Genomic DNA, 19,466 nt, shown 5'->3' with positions numbered 1-19,466 from the left:
GCCACAGACCTGTTTCGAACTTGTTGGTTCTCATCAGTATGACATTGACGAATGATTTAACAATGCCTTTGCGAACAGGAAAATGATAAATATCGAATCAATCTATGTCTGTCACTTTCCTTATGGTTGCTTTGTGAGATATACCAAAGTGTTAAAAAAAATCAAATAAAAGTGAAAATATTTTACTTGAAAATTAATTCATACTTAAGTGGCAGTGGCAACTTTGAACATAATTCATGTGCTACTGTGTGAAAGCAACTAAATTATGTAAATATTATTGCGAAAGGCGCAAATTAATCTATTTTCAACGCTAATTCAGAGAAAAATGGATGAGTAAATACAGTAAATTAATCGAAATCGACTTTTTAGTTGATTGATAGTGACATTTTTTTTTAAGGAAATTGATACGGGTCTATATCGAGGAAATTTATAGAGAAGGAACGCTAAACACTCGGTATATTCAAGACAGACTTCTTGCAGAGAATGTGTTTCCTGAAACTGACATGATCAGGCAAATAAAGATCCCGTTTTAGAAACTTACATAACAAATCTAAATGCTTATGCGGCACTAGTATAATTTTGTAAGAAGTTGCATGAATACTACACAGAGTATTTATTAAGTACTTGTACAAACTTTAAAGGGTGAATCTTTGACTAATTTTAAGATAAAAAGTTCATATGAACATGAGTCATCAACGGCTTGCTTATTGAGATTTAGAGCGTCAAAAAAAAATTTTTGTTTGGTTATTTTGTTTATATTTTTGTTCAATATAACATTGCAATTTAACGAAATTCGGGAAACGTGATAATGATGATGAGAAACTCAAATATTTACTTAGTTACATACCTATTCTCTATTCAATTTTATGTACAAACGCTACACGTAGTATTTGTCGTTGACATCAGCCGTTTTGTAAAAAAACGGGTTTAAAGTTAAACCTCAAACCTGCGTTGGTTAAACAAGTGAAAAATGTGTCTTTTATTCATTGAATTGTGATAAACTTAAAACTGTTATAGTTAAGACTAAAGGATAAACTTCATATCTAACAAAATACAGTCAATTCAATTAAATTATTGTTGTTTTTAATATGCGTGATCGTAGTGAAATGTTCCAACCATATAATTCTAGACGTAATATTTCTAAGAGCTTCGAATTTTATTACAACTGAGCAAAAATAAATCCGTATGTATTTATAGGCGGTTTATTCAATTTCCTTGTAGGTGTATATAAAATCCCGAACTCTGACCTTTTTTTAACAGCTTAAGCCTGTAACAGGAGCGAATAATGGATCATCAGATTGCAAGTTATTAGCGCCTTCACACCTCATCATTGAGATCTCTCGGAATAGTATAATAGAATTAATTGTTCGCGTCGAGATCTTAAGCTCGTAACAAGCACATGTTGCTTCAGGTGCCACGTGGCCTTGCCAGAACAGCCGCTTCACATTTTGCGGGTGATAAGCGACGTCTGGTTATTTTTAAGATATTTCTGGGAATGTCTCGAAGAAGTTAGATCGATATATTCCCGTTAGTCCAACCAAATTACACTTGGAGGAAAAAAATTGTTACCTGGTTTTTTATAAGTGGAAATGGTAAAAGGGCTCATATTAAACCTAAAAAAAATAAATGGGTGGCAGAGGGGTGATTTGGGGGGGATGAAAATTTGTGAAAAATTGTATCATTGGAATTTCTGGCGAAAGTTGAGGTCAAACAAAAAAGTATCCAGTACAAAAGATGTAGATCGTGCAAAAATCTACAACTTTTGTAGGGATCGCTTTTTAAGATAGCTCAAAATTTCCGAGAAAAATGCAAAAAACAGTTTTTTTCTGATTTTTCCTTTTTTATTTCTCATTTCCGCAAAAATAATTTAATTTTAACGAAGCTTGGTGAAAGAATACCTTTATGTGTCTTAAATTTGTGGCTATTTATTTTTCTCAGAAATTTGAGGTTATCTTAAAAAGTATCCTCTACAAAAGTTGTAGATTTTTGATGATCTACAATTTTTGTATTGGATACTTTTTCGTTTGACTTCAACTTTCGCCAGAAATCCCAATGATACAATTTTCAAAAACTTTTAAACCCCCAAAACAAACCCCCCCCAACCCCGCCTAACCAATTAATTTTTAATTTTCTCCGTTAATAAAAACCCCCTTAAAAATTCCAACTAAAAAAAGCCAAAGAAAAAATTTCCTTTTTTTCCCCTCTAAATGAGTTATTTCGATCGGTCTACGTCGGGAAGAAGTTAGTACAACATGTGCTTGGAGGAGAAAAAATGTTGCTATGTTTTTGTTTATTAAAATTATAAAAATCAACGTCGAATGTCAACAAATGAATTAAAAAATATATTAATAAATTCTCAATATTCTGTAATATAACCCTTTCTTCGTATCGTACCTTATGAAACCAGTATTTCAGTCCAGATCAGAGGTTCTGTTAAATCGGTGTAGTTATCTGTGAACTGGACATTATTCACGTACGTCTTGTCTCCACAAAACTTCAATGAAATGTCAGAATCAGAATTGCCTTCCTCGTCCAACCCCAAGCCCATGCTCAACAAAAATAAGAGGTCTACCTCGGGCTTTAGAATCTGGAAGGAAGGTAGTATCCAATGTTATAAAATCAGTTGTTTGACACTTCACTTAAATTAGATACCGATGAACTAGAGGCCAAGTTTTTTGACGCTCTCTACCAAGGCAACACACAGGTCGTGGAAGAATGTATCAACTTAGGGGTGGACCCCAATGTGACCGACGACGATGATATGACCCCACTTCACCACACAGCTATATGTGGTGATACACCAATGGGAAAGATACTAATGTCATCTGTCAAAATCGACATAAACAAAACGGATCCTGACGGGAATACAGCTCTGATGTTCGCCTGCATATATCGACACGAGGATTTCGTGAAGGAACTGTTAAACAAGGGAGCCGAACCTGAAATAGTAAACATGAAAGGACAAAGAGCGTTGCACATGGCTTGCACTGGTAATAGTTTGAAAATAAGTAATCACTTAATAGCGAATGGAGCTAATATTAACGTATTGGATGCGTTTGACAACACTCCGCTGTCCATAGCTGTAATTGACCATGGTTCTATACCACTGAGCGTGATGCTGTTAAAGAAGGGGGCCAATGCCACTTCAACAAAAAAGTTTCCTCTATTTCTAGGTGGGTACCTTCAGGAAGAGGTAATTTGGATACTTAATAAGGGCGACATCATCATACTCTAAAAATCCAAAAGTTGATAGTTAAAAAGATACAGGGTGTTCAATGTAAAACATTATTTCAGTTTTTTTTTAATTTATTCCTTAACAAATGCAAATATCCTCACAAAATTTTGGGGATTGGAGTGCTTTGAGTAGAAGAATTGAAATCTGTTCACATTTTGGTTAAAGTTCATAGAGGCAGTAGATTGAATGTGTTAAAAACGACATAACTTTTTGTACTTTAAGGTTATTTTTCAACTTTTTTTGCATAAAAAAGGTATACTTTATTAAAGTAGCTATCTCGCACCGTTTTCGAGATATTTGAAACTTCCAATGCTGTTGCATTAAATTACAATTAAGTACCTACAGGTATTATTAATTTAGCGGTAAAGTTTCTTAAGTAGGATTTGGACGAAAATCAAATAACGTCTTCCACTTGTCTTATTGCTGTCATTTGTATGCTAATTTCTATTAAGTATTATTCGTATCTAATTAAAATTACATCTTAGCTTACAAAATAAATTGTATACTCGTATACGTAAATGTGAGATAGAATGACTAGGTTTTCGTTTTTGGAGTTACATGAAATCAATTGTTTATGGAGAAACTATAAACACTTGAGAAGAACTTTAGTAGCAGGTTTTAAATGCTGCAAAGTCATTTCGCATTAAGGATTTATACTTTAAAATAAGACAATATTTTAATAAACGTGTTGATAAATGTATTGAAGTTAGAGGTGAGCATTTTGAGCAATTATTGTCAAAAAGGCATATTTTTATACCAATGTTTACTATTTTACTGTGCATTACAATATTTAATTCTAAATAAACCCTTGTTTTTGACATTTCTAAATTATTTTAATTATTTCAACTATTAGCATTGGAAGTTTCAAAGCTAAATATCTCGGAAACGGTGCGAGACAGCTACTTTCATAAAGTCTACCTTTTTTATGTAAAAAAAGTTGGAAAATAAGAATTTGATACTGTCTTCGCCTCCGTTTTCTACTGGATTCTTGTTGCGCGATTTTTTCGAAGCCGCGACTAGTGAGACTCCTGGAAGGCGTAGAATTTCGTGTTACTTTTTTTTGTAAAAAAAAAATCACATAAACTTTCGAAAATGGTTTGATATTAAAATAATAGTCTGATTTATGGTTTTACCGTGGTCCGAGAGTCAGTAGTCGATTCGTATTTATATGACTGTCACTATCTTTATTTTATTGATGACTGATGACAGCGATGTCGCCGTATTTTCACTGTCTACGATGATTTTGTATTTATTTTACATTAGATTTAATGCAAAGTCTCGGGTTCGGTGACAATACCAAAGATGAGCTACTGCAGCTAGCGCCCTCTATGAACTTTAACCAAAATGTAAACAGATTTCAATTCCTCTACTCAAAGAACCCCAAACCCCAAAATTTTGTGTAGATATTTGCATTTATTAAGAAATAAATGGAAATCAACTAAAATAATATTTTACATTTAACACCCTGTATCTCTTTAATTATCAACTTTTAGACTAAGGTACCACCCTGTATATAAGTGTTCTACACAATGTTATTATTAGAAAAGTATAGTCGCTACTTCATAAAGGTAAATTATTAAAAAAAAAATGAAAATAAAAAAGTTTGGTATGGCGAAGAGATATTCGGGAATTTATTAATTAAATAGTTGTGTGTTTCAGTATGTTCTATGCACTCGTATATGTTTTAGTATGCTCTGTTTCTTGTAGTAAATTCGGGAATTTATTATTTTAACTCGTTTTAACACGACGAGGTTCCCGAATAGATCATTTCTATTAAAAACCATTTAAAAAGAGTACCTAACGAACGATTTGGCAGACATCAAAACTTTCAAACCGTTTCACCATTTCAGAATGTGTACTAAACTGCAACACTATGGCGCGACTGAAACTTATAAAAATACTGCTTTGTTACGGTGTTGACATATATTGCGTACATCCCATTTCTAAAAGGAACTGCCTTCATTTCGTGGCAATCACGGGTTACCTTCCTGCTGCAAAAAGTTTATTAAAACGCGGAGAATCGAATTTGTACTCTACTGATCTTGCTGGTAGGACTCCCCTACGTATCGCCTGGGATCATAGGAATTTCGAAATATATAATCACTACATCGACTGGTTCGAGAAGGATGAGTTGAGAGCTACGCTCGAGGATGATATCATCGAACATTTGTATAAAATATTCGATCAGAAAAATGAATGAGGTACAAACATCAGTAATTCATATTCATAATTATGATAAATTAATGATATGTCCTAAAACTGTTTAGAAAAATGTTAATAAATTAACAAGTAGACTCGTTTTTTTTTTTCTTTTTACTTATGGAGACCATATTCAATTTTTATCGTAGCATAATTTGCTTAGCTGGACATGACTAGTGTTATAAAAAAATTGTACTAGTACTAGTCGTCACAGCATGTTAATTTATTTAGTACCTGAAAGGGTAGTGCTCTATGAAAGTTATAAAACTAAAAGCATCATTAAAGGGCATTCAACGTTGCACGAATGTTGTGTTTGATCCAACTTTACACCATAAATCAATTAAACTTTTCAGATAAATTCAAGTCACAGCTGCTTTTTTGTTGCTACAGTTTAATTGTTTTTCTTTCTCATAAGTAGTTGAAAAGTAATCAGAGGTAACAATTACATAATTATCGTGAATGTAAAAGCTAGTCTTGTACGATATACAACAGCTAAAACATATGATAAATCTAATTTCTGGAAATAGCTACAGAAATTAATAAAATCGCCTTTAAACCTAATTGTATAAGTGGTAAGGGCAAACATTTACAAAATAGGTCTGATGGCAAAACAAAATAATCGTAGCATTTTCAAACAACGAACTAATTAACTTGATTGGCAATTCCAGAATCCTCATTACGATGTTTACGAGGGTTGTTTACGTTACCTCGACATTACGGGGTTTATGCTGTATGGTTGGCCCTGGTCACGGCCTATTACTATTATTTTCTAGAGACGTCTCTAAATATATTCGCTAATTATGTCACAAGGAGACTTTGAAGAAGATGTTGCGAATTGGCAAAAGTAGGCTGCTTCAACGATATATTTTCCAACTTGTTATAGCAACATATTGATAAATCATAATTTAAATTTGAATACCCCCTTAACTTATCACATTAGATTACGTAATAGTTGCTACGATAAAATCTCCGAACCATGTAAAAATCGACCAACATCCCTTCTTATGATACGACAAAAGTTTGCAGAGGTAATGAACGACTGACAGTTCTATTTCTGTGCAGCACGTTTGGCTACATGCTTTGTTAAGGCAAAAGGGAATCTCGAATGTCAGTTGCTTAGAGACATCAATAAAAAGGATTTTATTATATTTATATACTTAATTGAATAAGCAGTCTATTATGTCTCCTGCGCATTACAGTGGAGAAAAAAACATGTTTTATAAAATATTGCCAATAAATAAATCGATTTATAAAGAGCTGATTACACAAAAAATAGGAGATAACTTAAAAACTAGTAGAGATAGGTATAGGGAACCCTGATATAGTTCGAAAAAAATAACTAACTATAATAACTAACTATACTAAGTACTAACGTTATTACATAACGTTTTATTGCCCAAAAATTCGGAACTGAGGTGAATATTTTTGCACGCCAGAGCACTTTTGTCATATGGCTTTCCTCATAGCAATCACTTAAAAATTTAAAACGCAGAACAGATATTTACTCAGTCAGGACGAACATTTGCCACTGAGCCTTACGGCTTGTCTGGATGCTTTCAAATTCTGCGTATCTGCTTAATTAAAGTGGAGGATATTTTTCGGGCGCCTCCAGAGGGTAATTATGCTGTTGAAATTCACGCTCGTGTGACGTGGATGTGTATACTTTTGCAGCGCCCATTTTTTACGGACACGTGGAGCTTTTTATGGTTTGTTTACGTTTGCTTTTACCAGCTCTAGAATTTATCCGATAAAAAATCGTCCATTAAAAGTTATTAAGGAGTTCGAGGCTATAAATACGAATTATGCTCCTACTTTAGAGAGGTCGTAAACAGATTATTTAGCGGATCCGTTAAGGGGGGGGGGAGGGGGGGATTTATTACAGTTATTTGGGCATTAAGTTAAAAGGTTGCGCAATAAGGGGATAATAAGGGCGGAAGAAGTAGGCCAATGAGTTGATCAACGTGAGGATACTTTTTTATGAACATAGATTTGCCTAACCAAAAATCTCACAATGAAAAAAGAAAATAAATACAAAATTTCAAAATCTTTTGGATGGAGGTTTTTGAAATGCCTAAATCCTGTTTAACAGCACGAATTGATTTAGGGTACGCATAAAAATATGCCAAAACATTACCTTCATTTAAATTTATCGGCTTTGGCAAAATTCTATGTGCAGAAATTCGACCATGTTCTAATTGATTTCTTAATATTCTTCGTATAATGTGCCTGCTCATTGGCGGTAAATGAGGATATCTCTCATTAAATACCTTGCAAGTCCTATTTATTATCTTGTGGTGCTCTCCATGAATAAATAATAAAATAATGTCAGCATTCGAATAAATGTTAACTTTTTCCATTCTTTAACAATAAATAATACTCAAATAAACATTCGTTCTCGTGTCGCTATATCATAATGAGAAATTAAATGTTTTAACCTTCAGAAAATATGATATTATAAACAAAGCAGCATGATGCTGTTGCTAATGCATATTCTGGTATAAACAAAAGTTGCTAAATAGCACGTGTCGCGCATGGATAGTAGTAGGCAAGTTGACGTAATTTATACTAATTTTCAAAAAGCTTTTAATCAAATAGATCACAATGTTCTGCTATTAAAATTAGAAAGGTTTGGTTTTTCTAATATCTTATTGAAACTATTTTCATCTTACTTGTCAGACAGACAAGTTATGGTTAGATATCAAAACTTTTCTTCCAATCAATTTTTTGCAACGTCGGGTGTGCCCCAGGGTTCTAACTTGGGGCCGCTATTGTTTTTGTTCTTTATTAACGATCTTCCGGATATGGTTTGCTTTTTGCTGATGACTTTAAATTGTTTTCTACGATAAATTCCCTCTCTGATGGTAATTTCAACATAAATTTTAACAAGATAATAATTTCACTGTAAAATCTACACAAATCGACATTCCTTTTGCTCTTTTTACACATTAAACTGTTAATTTTATTATGTAAAATATATTATTTGCAGGATTAATCTCTTAAAATAATATCACAAAATAAATGGTAAGTATATTATTTTTTCTGATGTTATTTCAAAAATTTTAGTTGTTTCTCGTTAAAAATCGTTAACTGCTGCTGAGATATCCCGTAAATAAGCAAATAAGTGCTTTAAGGATTTATGTTGTTCTTACAATCTGATGTTTTTTTTTTCGCAGAATATTTCGGGAATTGAACATACATGTTCATTTCTCGCAATCGTCCTTCCTACAAACAGACAAGCATATGCATAAAGCAATACAAAGCAAGTATTCCTCGGCGACCTCAACAAAATACATCTTAATCCTGTAACAGTGGCGTGGGTAGGACGTCAAGGACCAATGTAGTCTGGATTGTCCAACTGCATCCGCTTTCTTGTTAAACTCGACGCATAGGTCAGTACTCCTTGGTCGGTGGGCGACGGATAATTTTCCACTCAAATCAAGGCTTGTTGTGCTATAGCACAATTTTCGTTAATTTAGGCTACTTTGCGGCAGGGGGACTCGTTATAAGTCATTAAGAGGATTACGACTGAGGTCGTGATTGCTCCGATAATGATATCGCCTGGGCTGGGTGAGTTCTAAGAAAGTAGCTACTCTTCTGTCTGAGATTAATCAAAAACATATTTTTTTTGTCATACATGACTTACCAGTAAGATGAAAATGCAATATTCATCTTCTAAGACTAAAAATATTTCAAAATCTAAAGAAAATTAAATAAAATAACGGAAGAATGTTACTTACAATAGCAATGATTAAGACAATACTTAATTACAACTTGTAAAAATAGAATTTCTGATCTATGTAGATGTAGTGTTGGTAGCGCATTTGGTAACGCCATTTCTAACACATTTTTCATTTTGGACAGAGTACCTAAATAGAACATATCTTCAATCTTCATCTCTAATAAATCTACAAAATGTGACTTTTTGAAATAAGAGATTCAATTTATATCTAGCAAATTAATAGAGTAACATTAAACTACTTTAAACACATCACATATTAAAAACTTTTAAGTAATTAACATGAAAAATTCTACATTATATATTTTATTTAAAATAAACGAAGCATTTTTTCACCGATCATACAAATTCACAAGATTACAAGAGGTGCATAATTATGTATCTGACGTTTAAGGAAGCATACGCGCAATTAACGAATATACGTAGGTATGATCTTTGAAGCTACCTCTTATCAATTCAATTGTAATTCGTCAGTGAATCACGTTTATGCAGCACGTGAAATTATATCGGCGAAGACGGTAATTATTGATACTCGCTCTTACTTAATTAATTTAATCGGTGAAAGAGCAACGACGTCATATCGTTCTCTAAAGGACAAGGGAAACAAACGACGAACTGCTTTAGGGTTAAGACCAACACGTGAACCCAGCGGCACGTTAACAGATCGCCAACTTGATCAAAGTTTGCCGTGTCGGAAGTGAGACTTGTTGCAACAATAGCTTTGTAAAGTGGGTTTCACATAATTAAGTAGGTATAAACTTTTAGGGATCACTCACAATGTTAGTCCTCAGTCAGTTTTTGCCTTAATCCAGTCGATCAGTTTTTCGGTGGCGTACAATTTTTTTTTACAAAAATTGGTAACGGTGATATCTATTTTTATTTTTCTGTAGTACATCAACTTTGTTTAGACCAACTGGTGGATTTACAGCTGTACATGCACCTATTTTTTCGAATAAGTTCTAAATCATCCCGTATGTAGGTATAAAACTAATACGTAAGTTATAATCTGCAGAGTTATTAAATACTAACCTTCGCCAGGCCGTCAATTCTTATCTTAGACGGCGATTGGTGCAGTTTACAAAAGCGTTATAATTTGGTATCATGCTCTTAACATCATATAACGTCACTTCAATACTTCAATGAATCACGATTGACCTAGTGGACGCCTGAGGGCTTCGTATAAGTCATCTGTAATCTTCTACTTCGGCTTCTGTTTTAATATAAGATTCAAGGATAAAAGCTTACACAGAAACGTCTATTAAGATTTTCGTTTCAGTTTAATAAATTAATAATTTAACGAAGAAACTTTTAAAACTCGATAAAATGGCGAATGCGCTAGTGTAAATCCTTGTTGTGAGTGATTTTATTTTTATTCTTTTATTCGTTCAATATGGATCGAATCTTAATTGCCTATGTGTGTTTTAACAGTGTTTTACATTTTTTAGTAAAAGAAGTTCGCCGAAAATGGTTGTAGATTTAGCGGCATCTACAATACATTCTTTATGGAAAGAAATATTGTTTTAAAATATCATTTTTGACGCTCTATCAAGAGATCCATCAAATTGAAGTGCCTTTTGTGATTGATAATAGCTAAAAACAGTCTATATCATTAGAGTTGATTGAAATTCAATATGAAATTTGAAATTTTCAACTGGAATAAAGATATAACCGCACCATTCATTGAAAAATCTTTGACGCACTGACTGGGGGTGGGGATGAACTGGTGCATTGTAGCCTAGTTTTAGGCCTGCAATTGCGTAAGCACTACGTCAGCGACCCAATTTATGGACATTGCACTGACACTAAAATTCAATCAAGGCCTTCTAAGGTTTAGGTGTATCCCCACATTTTTGTTAAATAGTACACAATAACTTTGAAATTGTCTGTTAGATATATTGTGTGTAAATATACAGAGTGTCCCAAATTCGTACGGTTAAAACAAAAACATGCAGCTAATAAATAATTCCGGACACAGCTACATAAATAAAGACCCCTTGAAATCTTGCCCTGGATTGGACTTTATGAAAAACCGTAATGGCAAAATGAGAATTGTGGGAACTAAGCACATAAGAGAAGTAGGTTTATAAAACATATATAAATATGAGAAAGGAGGAATATGGGTTACATTTCTGTCGGGTGTTTGCACAATCATACATGTGTGACTTTGTTTTTTCTAAATAAAAATAAATAAATATTGGGAAGGTCACAAGGAGCACGTGGTAAGTAAATATACGATCAACTTGTTCAGGCGACGTAAATATATTGAATGTGGAAAACGACTTATTCTAAAAATAAGATGCTTATATTAATAAAATGAAATGCATATATGAATACAACAATATCTTTCGTGCCTATTTAAGCGTAAGCGGATATCAACGTATCATTATAAATTTTCCTGAGATAGCATATATATTAAGAATACCTTTTTTGGAATGGCCGTAAATTGTCCACAAAACGATTTAGTTAATGAAACGGCTTGAGTTGACGTATCAGAGATTAATTAACTCTAATAATTTTCTTAATTTTCATAGAATGGACTAAACAAATAACACATTTTTTCTAATGGCACTTTTCTCATTTTTTCCACCAAAAAACGTTGTCGTATGGCCATGACATTCAATTATAAAGCGAATAGAACTACTAAATCTATATAACAAAAAGTAGATCGTTGATATCAAACAATAAAAAAGATTTTCGGTAGGTGGCAAGTTCTTAAACAAAATGCGCTGTATACAAAACACAAATTGTCTACTGAAAAGTATAAAATGTTGAGAAGACAACGTCAAAATTACTGTCAAGTTCGAGTAGCAACTTCACAAATAAGAAAAATACGCATTGAAGTCAAAGAGTCCGTTCTGTTACCTTTGAAGAAGACAGGAATTTATAGTATTCTATCTGGTATCCACGCATAAAACTAATGAATGTAGAAAAGTATATCATGTCACTTCACTATAACGTTACATTACCCATCGGCATGGCATAAAACTCCACCGGGACAGGTCAGAGGGTGCTTCCCACTGCGATTTGACCTAGTTCCATTCAACTCTAAGTTCAGCGGGTGAACGAAGCTGTAACCTACGTTCCGTAAACAAACCCATACCGCACTGGATAGCCGTATAAACGGTATGTCTGATTAGAAATTGCATAAATTTCTCAGCCGATGACGTCTGGCCTGTGTTAATTTTGAATGGCGTTTGTCGCGGTTGACACAGATATTAAAAATTTCTTGATTCGTTTGAATGTAACCTTATGTTAAATTCGATATTCAGTAACAAACGAATCTAGAAAACGCTGTTGGAATCGGTTACGTCTTTTTATATTTTTTCATGTCACTAACATTTCGCAGTTAACAATAAATAAGAAAGTTTGACACAAACATTTCTATAGGCACAGAATTTTAAACAGGATTGTGATAAATTTTTTCACATTATGTATACACTGTTTTTTACTACAAACAGAGAAATAAATAGGACCGTAGGTATTATTTAAGTCCACTGCAATAAAAGTAACACATTTTTCTGTTAAAATAAGCTAAAAATACATTCTATATATTTTAATTGTGACAGTTTCTTGCACAAAATAGAGGACCGCAATAATATAATAATTATTGCAGGATACAATTTATTTTATAATAATAATTTTTTTATTCTAAATTCAAAGACACCTTCGCTGTAGTTTTCTTGTACTTAATGACAGTAACAGTAATTTATTTTATAATAGAATTAGCTTCTATATTTATCGCTAATCTTTTTTTATTGCGTGGTCGTGCTGTACATTCAATAGGCATTCAAAAGTACTTAGTAGAGCTATTAATATCGACACGTGTACAGCCTCCTTAAAATATTCCGGGACATTGTCGATTCTGTTTTTAATTAATTTTCTGTATTAACTAAATCCCTTTTGTTTGGAAATTACAATGCCAGTCCGATAAAGGAACAAAAGACTTCGGTGAACTTATCGGGATTCGACCAATATAAGGCAAAAGTTGTCAATTGTTAAGTCAATTGGTGGAAAATATAAACCTACAACGAAAAGTTTGTATACTGTTTTCTGACCTCAATTTTGTTAAAAGTAGATGTACCGTATTTTTTAAAGAAATCAATGAGAAAAACACATTATACACAGACACTCTCAAAATATTGCGTTAGTAACACTTTACGAGTATTAATTTCTGATAGACATTGATCTTTTATTTGTTTTTATCCAAATATCTGGGAAACGCTTTACACCAATTTGAAACAGGAGTCCTTTTCATTTAAAATTATCAAAGTTTCCCGAATTTTCCAGAAGAATTTTCGTCAAGACCTCTTCCGAATCGCGCATACAGTAATTTCATTTCAACAATGTTCAATGTGTTTCAATATTTCTCTTAAGCAGAACTTTTCCTTTTCCGCTGACAGCTGTTACCAGTCTCCAAAGATATTACTACCTACTGTTAAATTGACATTCTGAATAGAACTTTATGTGGACAGGGTACTTTATTTGCTGCTAAAGGGGTATGCTAAAGAAACAGTTTGTAGACAGGCTATTAGTCCAGAGAACCAAGGGTATAAACTTGGGCTGCAAGTAGGAAATAGCTCAAGAAACAAAAGTTATATAGTGCCGATGAGCGCTTTTGTCCAGGGGGTGGAAAATAAAATATTGAAAATAACCCCAGGAATCGATAAAGCAATCAGTTTTAAGCAAAAAGTATCTTATGAACATTTTTCGATAAGTCAATATTTTGGTGATTGAAAATGTACATTTTTTATAAAGAAAAAGGCGTTTTTCAGTTGTTTTTCTCGAATAACTCGGAAAATAGACATTCTATGAAAAGAAAAATCACGAAGAAAATGGAGATATATAAAAAGAAAAAGATTGTTTTTTTTTTTCATTTATGTAGGTGCAATAGGCGCTGAGATACGGCTGACTGAAAATAATTTCATCACCGCCAGAAACAGAACATTTTTGAATACTTTAAAAAATCATTAAAATGAACTTGACTTTAAGTCATTAGCATAAAAATTAACAGAGTTATGATCAAAATAAAACTGTTAAGTCGATTTTTCGAAAAAAAAATCAGTTAAAAAACTGATTAATTTTTCACGAGATTTAAAATTAAAGGCAATCCCTCTACAATTTACATTTTTTATGTGCTAACAATAGATTATACAAGTTTAAGCGGTTTAGAATGCATATTTTTGAAAATATTACGATTTGTTGAAAAACAAAATTTTCAATTCCAAAAAAAATTACATATTTTTGAAAATAACTTTAAAAATAAAAAATATACGAAAAATATTCAAGAGTACAAAAGAAGATCCTACCTATAATATAAGTACATTTAAAAAAATCATAAAAATATTGTAATTTCTTCACTTTTTTTTGTTGTGTTTGCTATATTTGCAATAATTATGTTGTATTTTTTTAAATAGGTATATCATTTGTAAAATTCAATTACGAAACTATTTTTCCTCTTCAGTTTTTCTCTAAAATAAATAGTTTTTGAACTGTGTTGAAAAAAAGAGAAAAAAATTGAATTTTTTCCAATTTTTTCACTATTTGTTTAATAATAAGTTTAGCACACGTCTTGAAACACGCGCATAGTAAAATTATGTATTGTTATATCATTTTGGAGCCATTAAAACAACAATTAGCGATACTATATAAAACATCCATGCATGGGTGTTTTGAAACAGATCCCGCCTGGTCTAATTGGTATTGTTGCAGCATCCAAAACTTATTTTTGAATTTATTTTGATTACTGGTAGTTTGAAAAATATTTTAAATGTTTATGCATCAATTAATCTTTGCAAATATATAATAACTGACAATACCTAAGCATATCATCTCTAATTTATAGGCTAACAATTACATCAACAGGATTCTGCAACAGCCAGCTCCTGCAGGATTGATTACAGATTACAGTTCTTAGACGACCTCGATTACTAGGTCAGTTCTGACGTATTTTGCATAGTTGTTTAGGGTGGACGACCTCACTGCACACAGCTCTGTGACGTCATGTTTTAGAGCCAAGACAGGGCCGTTCCGATGCAAATGACAATAACAGATGTCGTGTATGGGGTGTAAGCACCTAGATGCATGTGATGTCTGCCACTGACAACTGATAAGGATCGATATGCCATTTTTCAGGATCCGTTATCTCTGTAGACGCATTCAATTAATGATGCATGATGGGCTTGTTCAATCGATGGCACAGTCTTGATTACATTCAGTTGTTAACTTCGAATGTTTGTTAAATATCTGGCCAACTTTCTTAAGACAAAATAATATTTTTAAGGTAAAATGTCATGTTCGGCGACCTGTTCCTAATGGGTTCAACGTCCCTACAAGGCCAATGTCGCGGTGTATGTGCACGTAGGCCGGGATAATCTGCTAGTTCATCCATATTAATTCGAGCAGCACCTCAAGGAACACCACGTTTGTCCCCAAGGGATGTTATATTACCCCACTTAAGAGGTCAGGATTTGTCAGACAGACCTTTCGACGGATCCTCTTCGTCCCACAACGAGATATCAAAGCGAGTTTAGACGAGGTTCATTGAATGTCAGACGGGGATTTGCCCAACCCACATTCGAAGGATTTTATCAAGAAAAAAATTGTGAGTGAACGTGATTCAGAATTGTCTGCATAGAAGGAGAAAATTGAATGAGAAATTGCTCTGCTTTAGTAGTAGACTGATTTATTCTTTTCGGTAATTTCTGATAAAGCTACTGCTATTGCTCTCTTATTCTAACAAAATTTCTGAGAAAATGGACTGTCTATTTATACATACAGGGTGTCTGGTAAGTATATGGCATACTCTTGGGAGTATACAGGGGAGGACCAAATAATCCTAGTTTGTCAAAAAAAAAGAATCCTTGTAAGGTGTAGAGTACCAGATCTAAATCTACTGGAGTGGATTAAAAAATAAACTCCAGAACCTATTTAAGTCTATTGGTACATATTTTATTATTTATTAATATATTCATTTATCGGTATTCATATCAAAGTTAAGGCATTTTAAGGGAAAGTATAGCTATAAAAGCTGTGCTGCACTAAAATCAGTTCTGTTGAATATATACACTTGCTCGTAAGGACTCTTGACAGAGATACCCGTATACCTAGGATTATAGTTATATATCAAACTCTTCTTCTCCAGTTCTTCGCTGGGGAAAGTATTATTGTTCTTTTTGGATTCTTCTACAAAGAAACTAGCGAAATACAACGACACGTCTACAGCTTCTTTAGAGTGTGGGACACCCTTTTTCTCAAACTCGAAAGGGTTCTTCTCCGGGTGGAACTGTACTCCGTATATGGGATAATTCACGGATTCCATGGCTGAAATAAATTTGAGTTTGTTGACGTCTTCGTTGGTGGCCAATATCTGCCAGTCGTTGAGAATGCCATTTTTCTTCAGAACCGTTTGGGTCAAGCAATACCGGTGTTCGTTGAACGTGAGGTTCTGGGAAGAAAGCAACTCTAATATATTCTTCGGGGCGTTCGAGAACAGTCTGCTTTTGCTAGAGGCTGCAATCAAACACATTGATTTGTGAAGACTTAAGCGAACATAAAAAATTATTCAGATTCCTGATTACCTAACAACAACAACAACTACTACTACTATTGTTGCTAATTCAATTTGAGGCACTTACTTTTTTTAAAATTCAGGGGCACGGAAGTATTTTTCAACAGACAGTCGACACGAATGTCTACCCCAAGTTGAGCAAAAGGCAGGACTTGCATGCCTAAACAACACCCCCATATGGGATAATAGATGCCTTTTTTATTGGCCTCCAACGCTATTTGATAGATTTGTTTCGCCGCTTTGCCATAGCCTTTCGTTTCGTTAAAATAGGTACCACCACCGGGAAACAGTATTCTACAAAAGAAAAATTATTAAATTTTGTAAGTTTCTATTCAAGTATAAAGCACGTTAGAGTATTTCCTTACTTTATTTGAAAGGTGTTAAGTTAATTATCAAAAACAAATTTCAAAATTTTCTCTATGTGGTAATGAATAGTCTTTGTCAATACTATTTAATAGGACGTAGTGGAAATATCGCTTACCCATTAGTATAATTTATTACTCTTCTATAATATTCCTCGGACTGTCCAATCCTATTAACAGAAGTAGAGAAATTGTTAATATATTACATTATTATATGAAACTACTATAACATAATGTCTACAAAATAAGCGAAAACCATTTAGTATAAATGAAAATTGTTGAAACCAAAAACACAACTAGAGTTATTATGAAATTAAATTGATAATTACCTAATATTTTATAGTCATTCACAATCTTTAGTTACATTTAGCGACTTTTAACTGTATTAATCCTTGAATTTCATTAAAGCTACATTAGCAATGCGATTGAACAAGGTTTTATGACTGTATTTTATGATACAAAGTCGTCTGTAAAACTCTCCGATTTTTTTTTGAATGTCATTACTGTTACTATTTAATATGCTTTAAATGGCAAATAAATTATGATTAATTAGCAATACATTTCATGTTAACGCATATATTACATTGTGTATCCGTCGCCCCAGTATCTTTAGAAAATATTTACTTTTCCCTTGAATAACTAAATATTATATTCCGATAGAACACTGTAATCAAAGCATTGTAAACAACAACAAACGTCGTTATTAGTAATGTAATGCTGAACATCACTCGATGGTCGAAAATGAGCAAACTATTTACCAATATGCATTAATTAGGTGTAATTACTGCGATATTTTCTACATTGTAGAAGAAGAATGATTAAATGCGTTCGATATACGAGGTCTGTACAGAAAATAACCGAATTTTTTCAATTACGTGCTAACTAAATTTTTTAAATGTACGATTTTCTGGAACAATGCTGCAACGTAAAATTTGAGGAAAATTGAAGAAAACTTTCACGGAAACGTTCCAACTTTTTACACAAGCTTACGGAGTTGGAGCTCTGGGTCGTACCCAATATTACCAAAGTTTACAGAATAAATATTCTGTAAACTTTGATATTACGAACGATTTTCTCGATTTAAAAGTGGTCGTCAATCAATTGAAAGTGATACTCGACCGGGAAATTTTGGCTGAAAAATTGAACATGCATCCAGATTTGCTGCAAGCATGCAAGATTTGTTCCTCGCTTGATGACTGAACAACAAAAAGAAAATCATGGGGACATTCTAGGTAATACAATTTATTTAAATTTTCAGTCTATTCAACATCTCATTTGTCTAATGTATACAAAGTGCTTATTTGTTTATGTTTATCATTGTGATTTATGTGATAATAAAACATTACCAGACTGGAACAACTCGACCTCCCGCACTTTCTATATATTTAACGTACGAAGCAGTGATGTAGCTGTCATAGTGTTCAGGAAATAAATGCTGCACGATGTAAGTTTCTTCCGAGAGTATTCCAATTATTGGTGTATCTATACCATAATTTACACTCGCGTACGATAAGAGGATGACTACAATTTTAAACATCGCGTATGGGATTTGGCCGACGACTGCTTGGCATAACGTTGTGCAGCAAATGATTATAAATTATCTTATTATTCAGCGTATATCAGTGACATTTGACTTAACAATATTAATAAAATATTTACGTGACCTGGAAGTGTTCGTTTACAACATTTCTATATCTTTGTTATATGATATATTAATTTTGGGATCTAGCAAACTATATGAGATACAAAACGGTCAAATGAAAAAAGTTTTAAATAATATCTCATCGCTTTTATTTCTCTTAATTTCTCTGGCGTAATTTTTGACGTGCATTTTTTTACATTGTATGCTTTTAGTATCATTTTTCGCGCATTTTGTTATCTAAGACTACACTGACTCGTATAACTCTCACTATTTGATGGCACTGATGAACTAAACTTAATATAACTACGTCCAAACCAAATCAAATCTGTAACTTAACGAAAAAAATCCAACTCCTCATTTTCTTATTATGCCCGTATGGAAGAAAAACAAGCGATAATTATAACCGGTCTCGTTATATTGATAGATTGCGTGGTGACACATGACACATAATAACATCATCTTATGTCTGTCTTAAGTCGGTAAACAAGATCCAGAATAAGATAGTGATGAACTTCGGGACCCTGAACGTAGTCGGGTGAAAGACCTAGACCTTGAGTTTCGTAATTATGACTCCTCTGCGAATGTCAAGTTTCGCCGGCTTGTAGACCTGGAAAAGCGACTAATTACCAAATGATAATATTAATATAGTCTTAATTACATATTTTTCGAGTCGCTTAACATTGTGTAACGAAGCAGCTCGCTTGGGAAAACACAATTTCGCCAAC

General features: G+C 33.1%; 2 protein-coding genes across 2 annotated transcripts; one reads left to right on the top strand and one right to left on the bottom strand.

Moving 5' to 3' along the window:
* Window positions 1–2,504: 2,504 nt before the first annotated feature.
* LOC108912191 (serine/threonine-protein phosphatase 6 regulatory ankyrin repeat subunit C-like) lies at window positions 2,505–5,435 on the top strand. The gene is made up of 3 exons (XM_018717370.1): window positions 2,505–2,598; window positions 2,649–3,173; window positions 5,086–5,435. Exons 1-3 carry the CDS (start codon window positions 2,505–2,507, stop codon window positions 5,433–5,435), a joined length of 969 nt encoding a protein of 322 aa, XP_018572886.1.
* Window positions 5,436–16,033: 10,598 nt separating this feature from the next.
* LOC108912203 (gamma-glutamyl hydrolase B-like) lies at window positions 16,034–18,689 on the bottom strand. The gene is made up of 4 exons (XM_018717383.2): window positions 18,446–18,689; window positions 17,219–17,269; window positions 16,805–17,031; window positions 16,034–16,679 (listed from the first exon to the last, which is right to left on the bottom strand). The coding sequence occupies exons 1-4, from the start codon at window positions 18,634–18,636 to the stop codon at window positions 16,189–16,191; spliced, it is 960 nt and encodes a 319-aa protein (XP_018572899.1). The 5' UTR covers window positions 18,637–18,689; the 3' UTR covers window positions 16,034–16,188.
* Window positions 18,690–19,466: the final 777 nt, after the last annotated feature.

The sequence above is a fragment of the Anoplophora glabripennis genome, unplaced genomic scaffold, assembly GCF_000390285.2.
Source record: "Anoplophora glabripennis isolate ALB-LARVAE unplaced genomic scaffold, Agla_2.0 scaffold215, whole genome shotgun sequence".
NCBI lineage: Eukaryota > Metazoa > Arthropoda > Insecta > Coleoptera > Cerambycidae > Anoplophora > Anoplophora glabripennis.
This window is presented reverse-complemented; position numbering and strand designations above follow the sequence as displayed.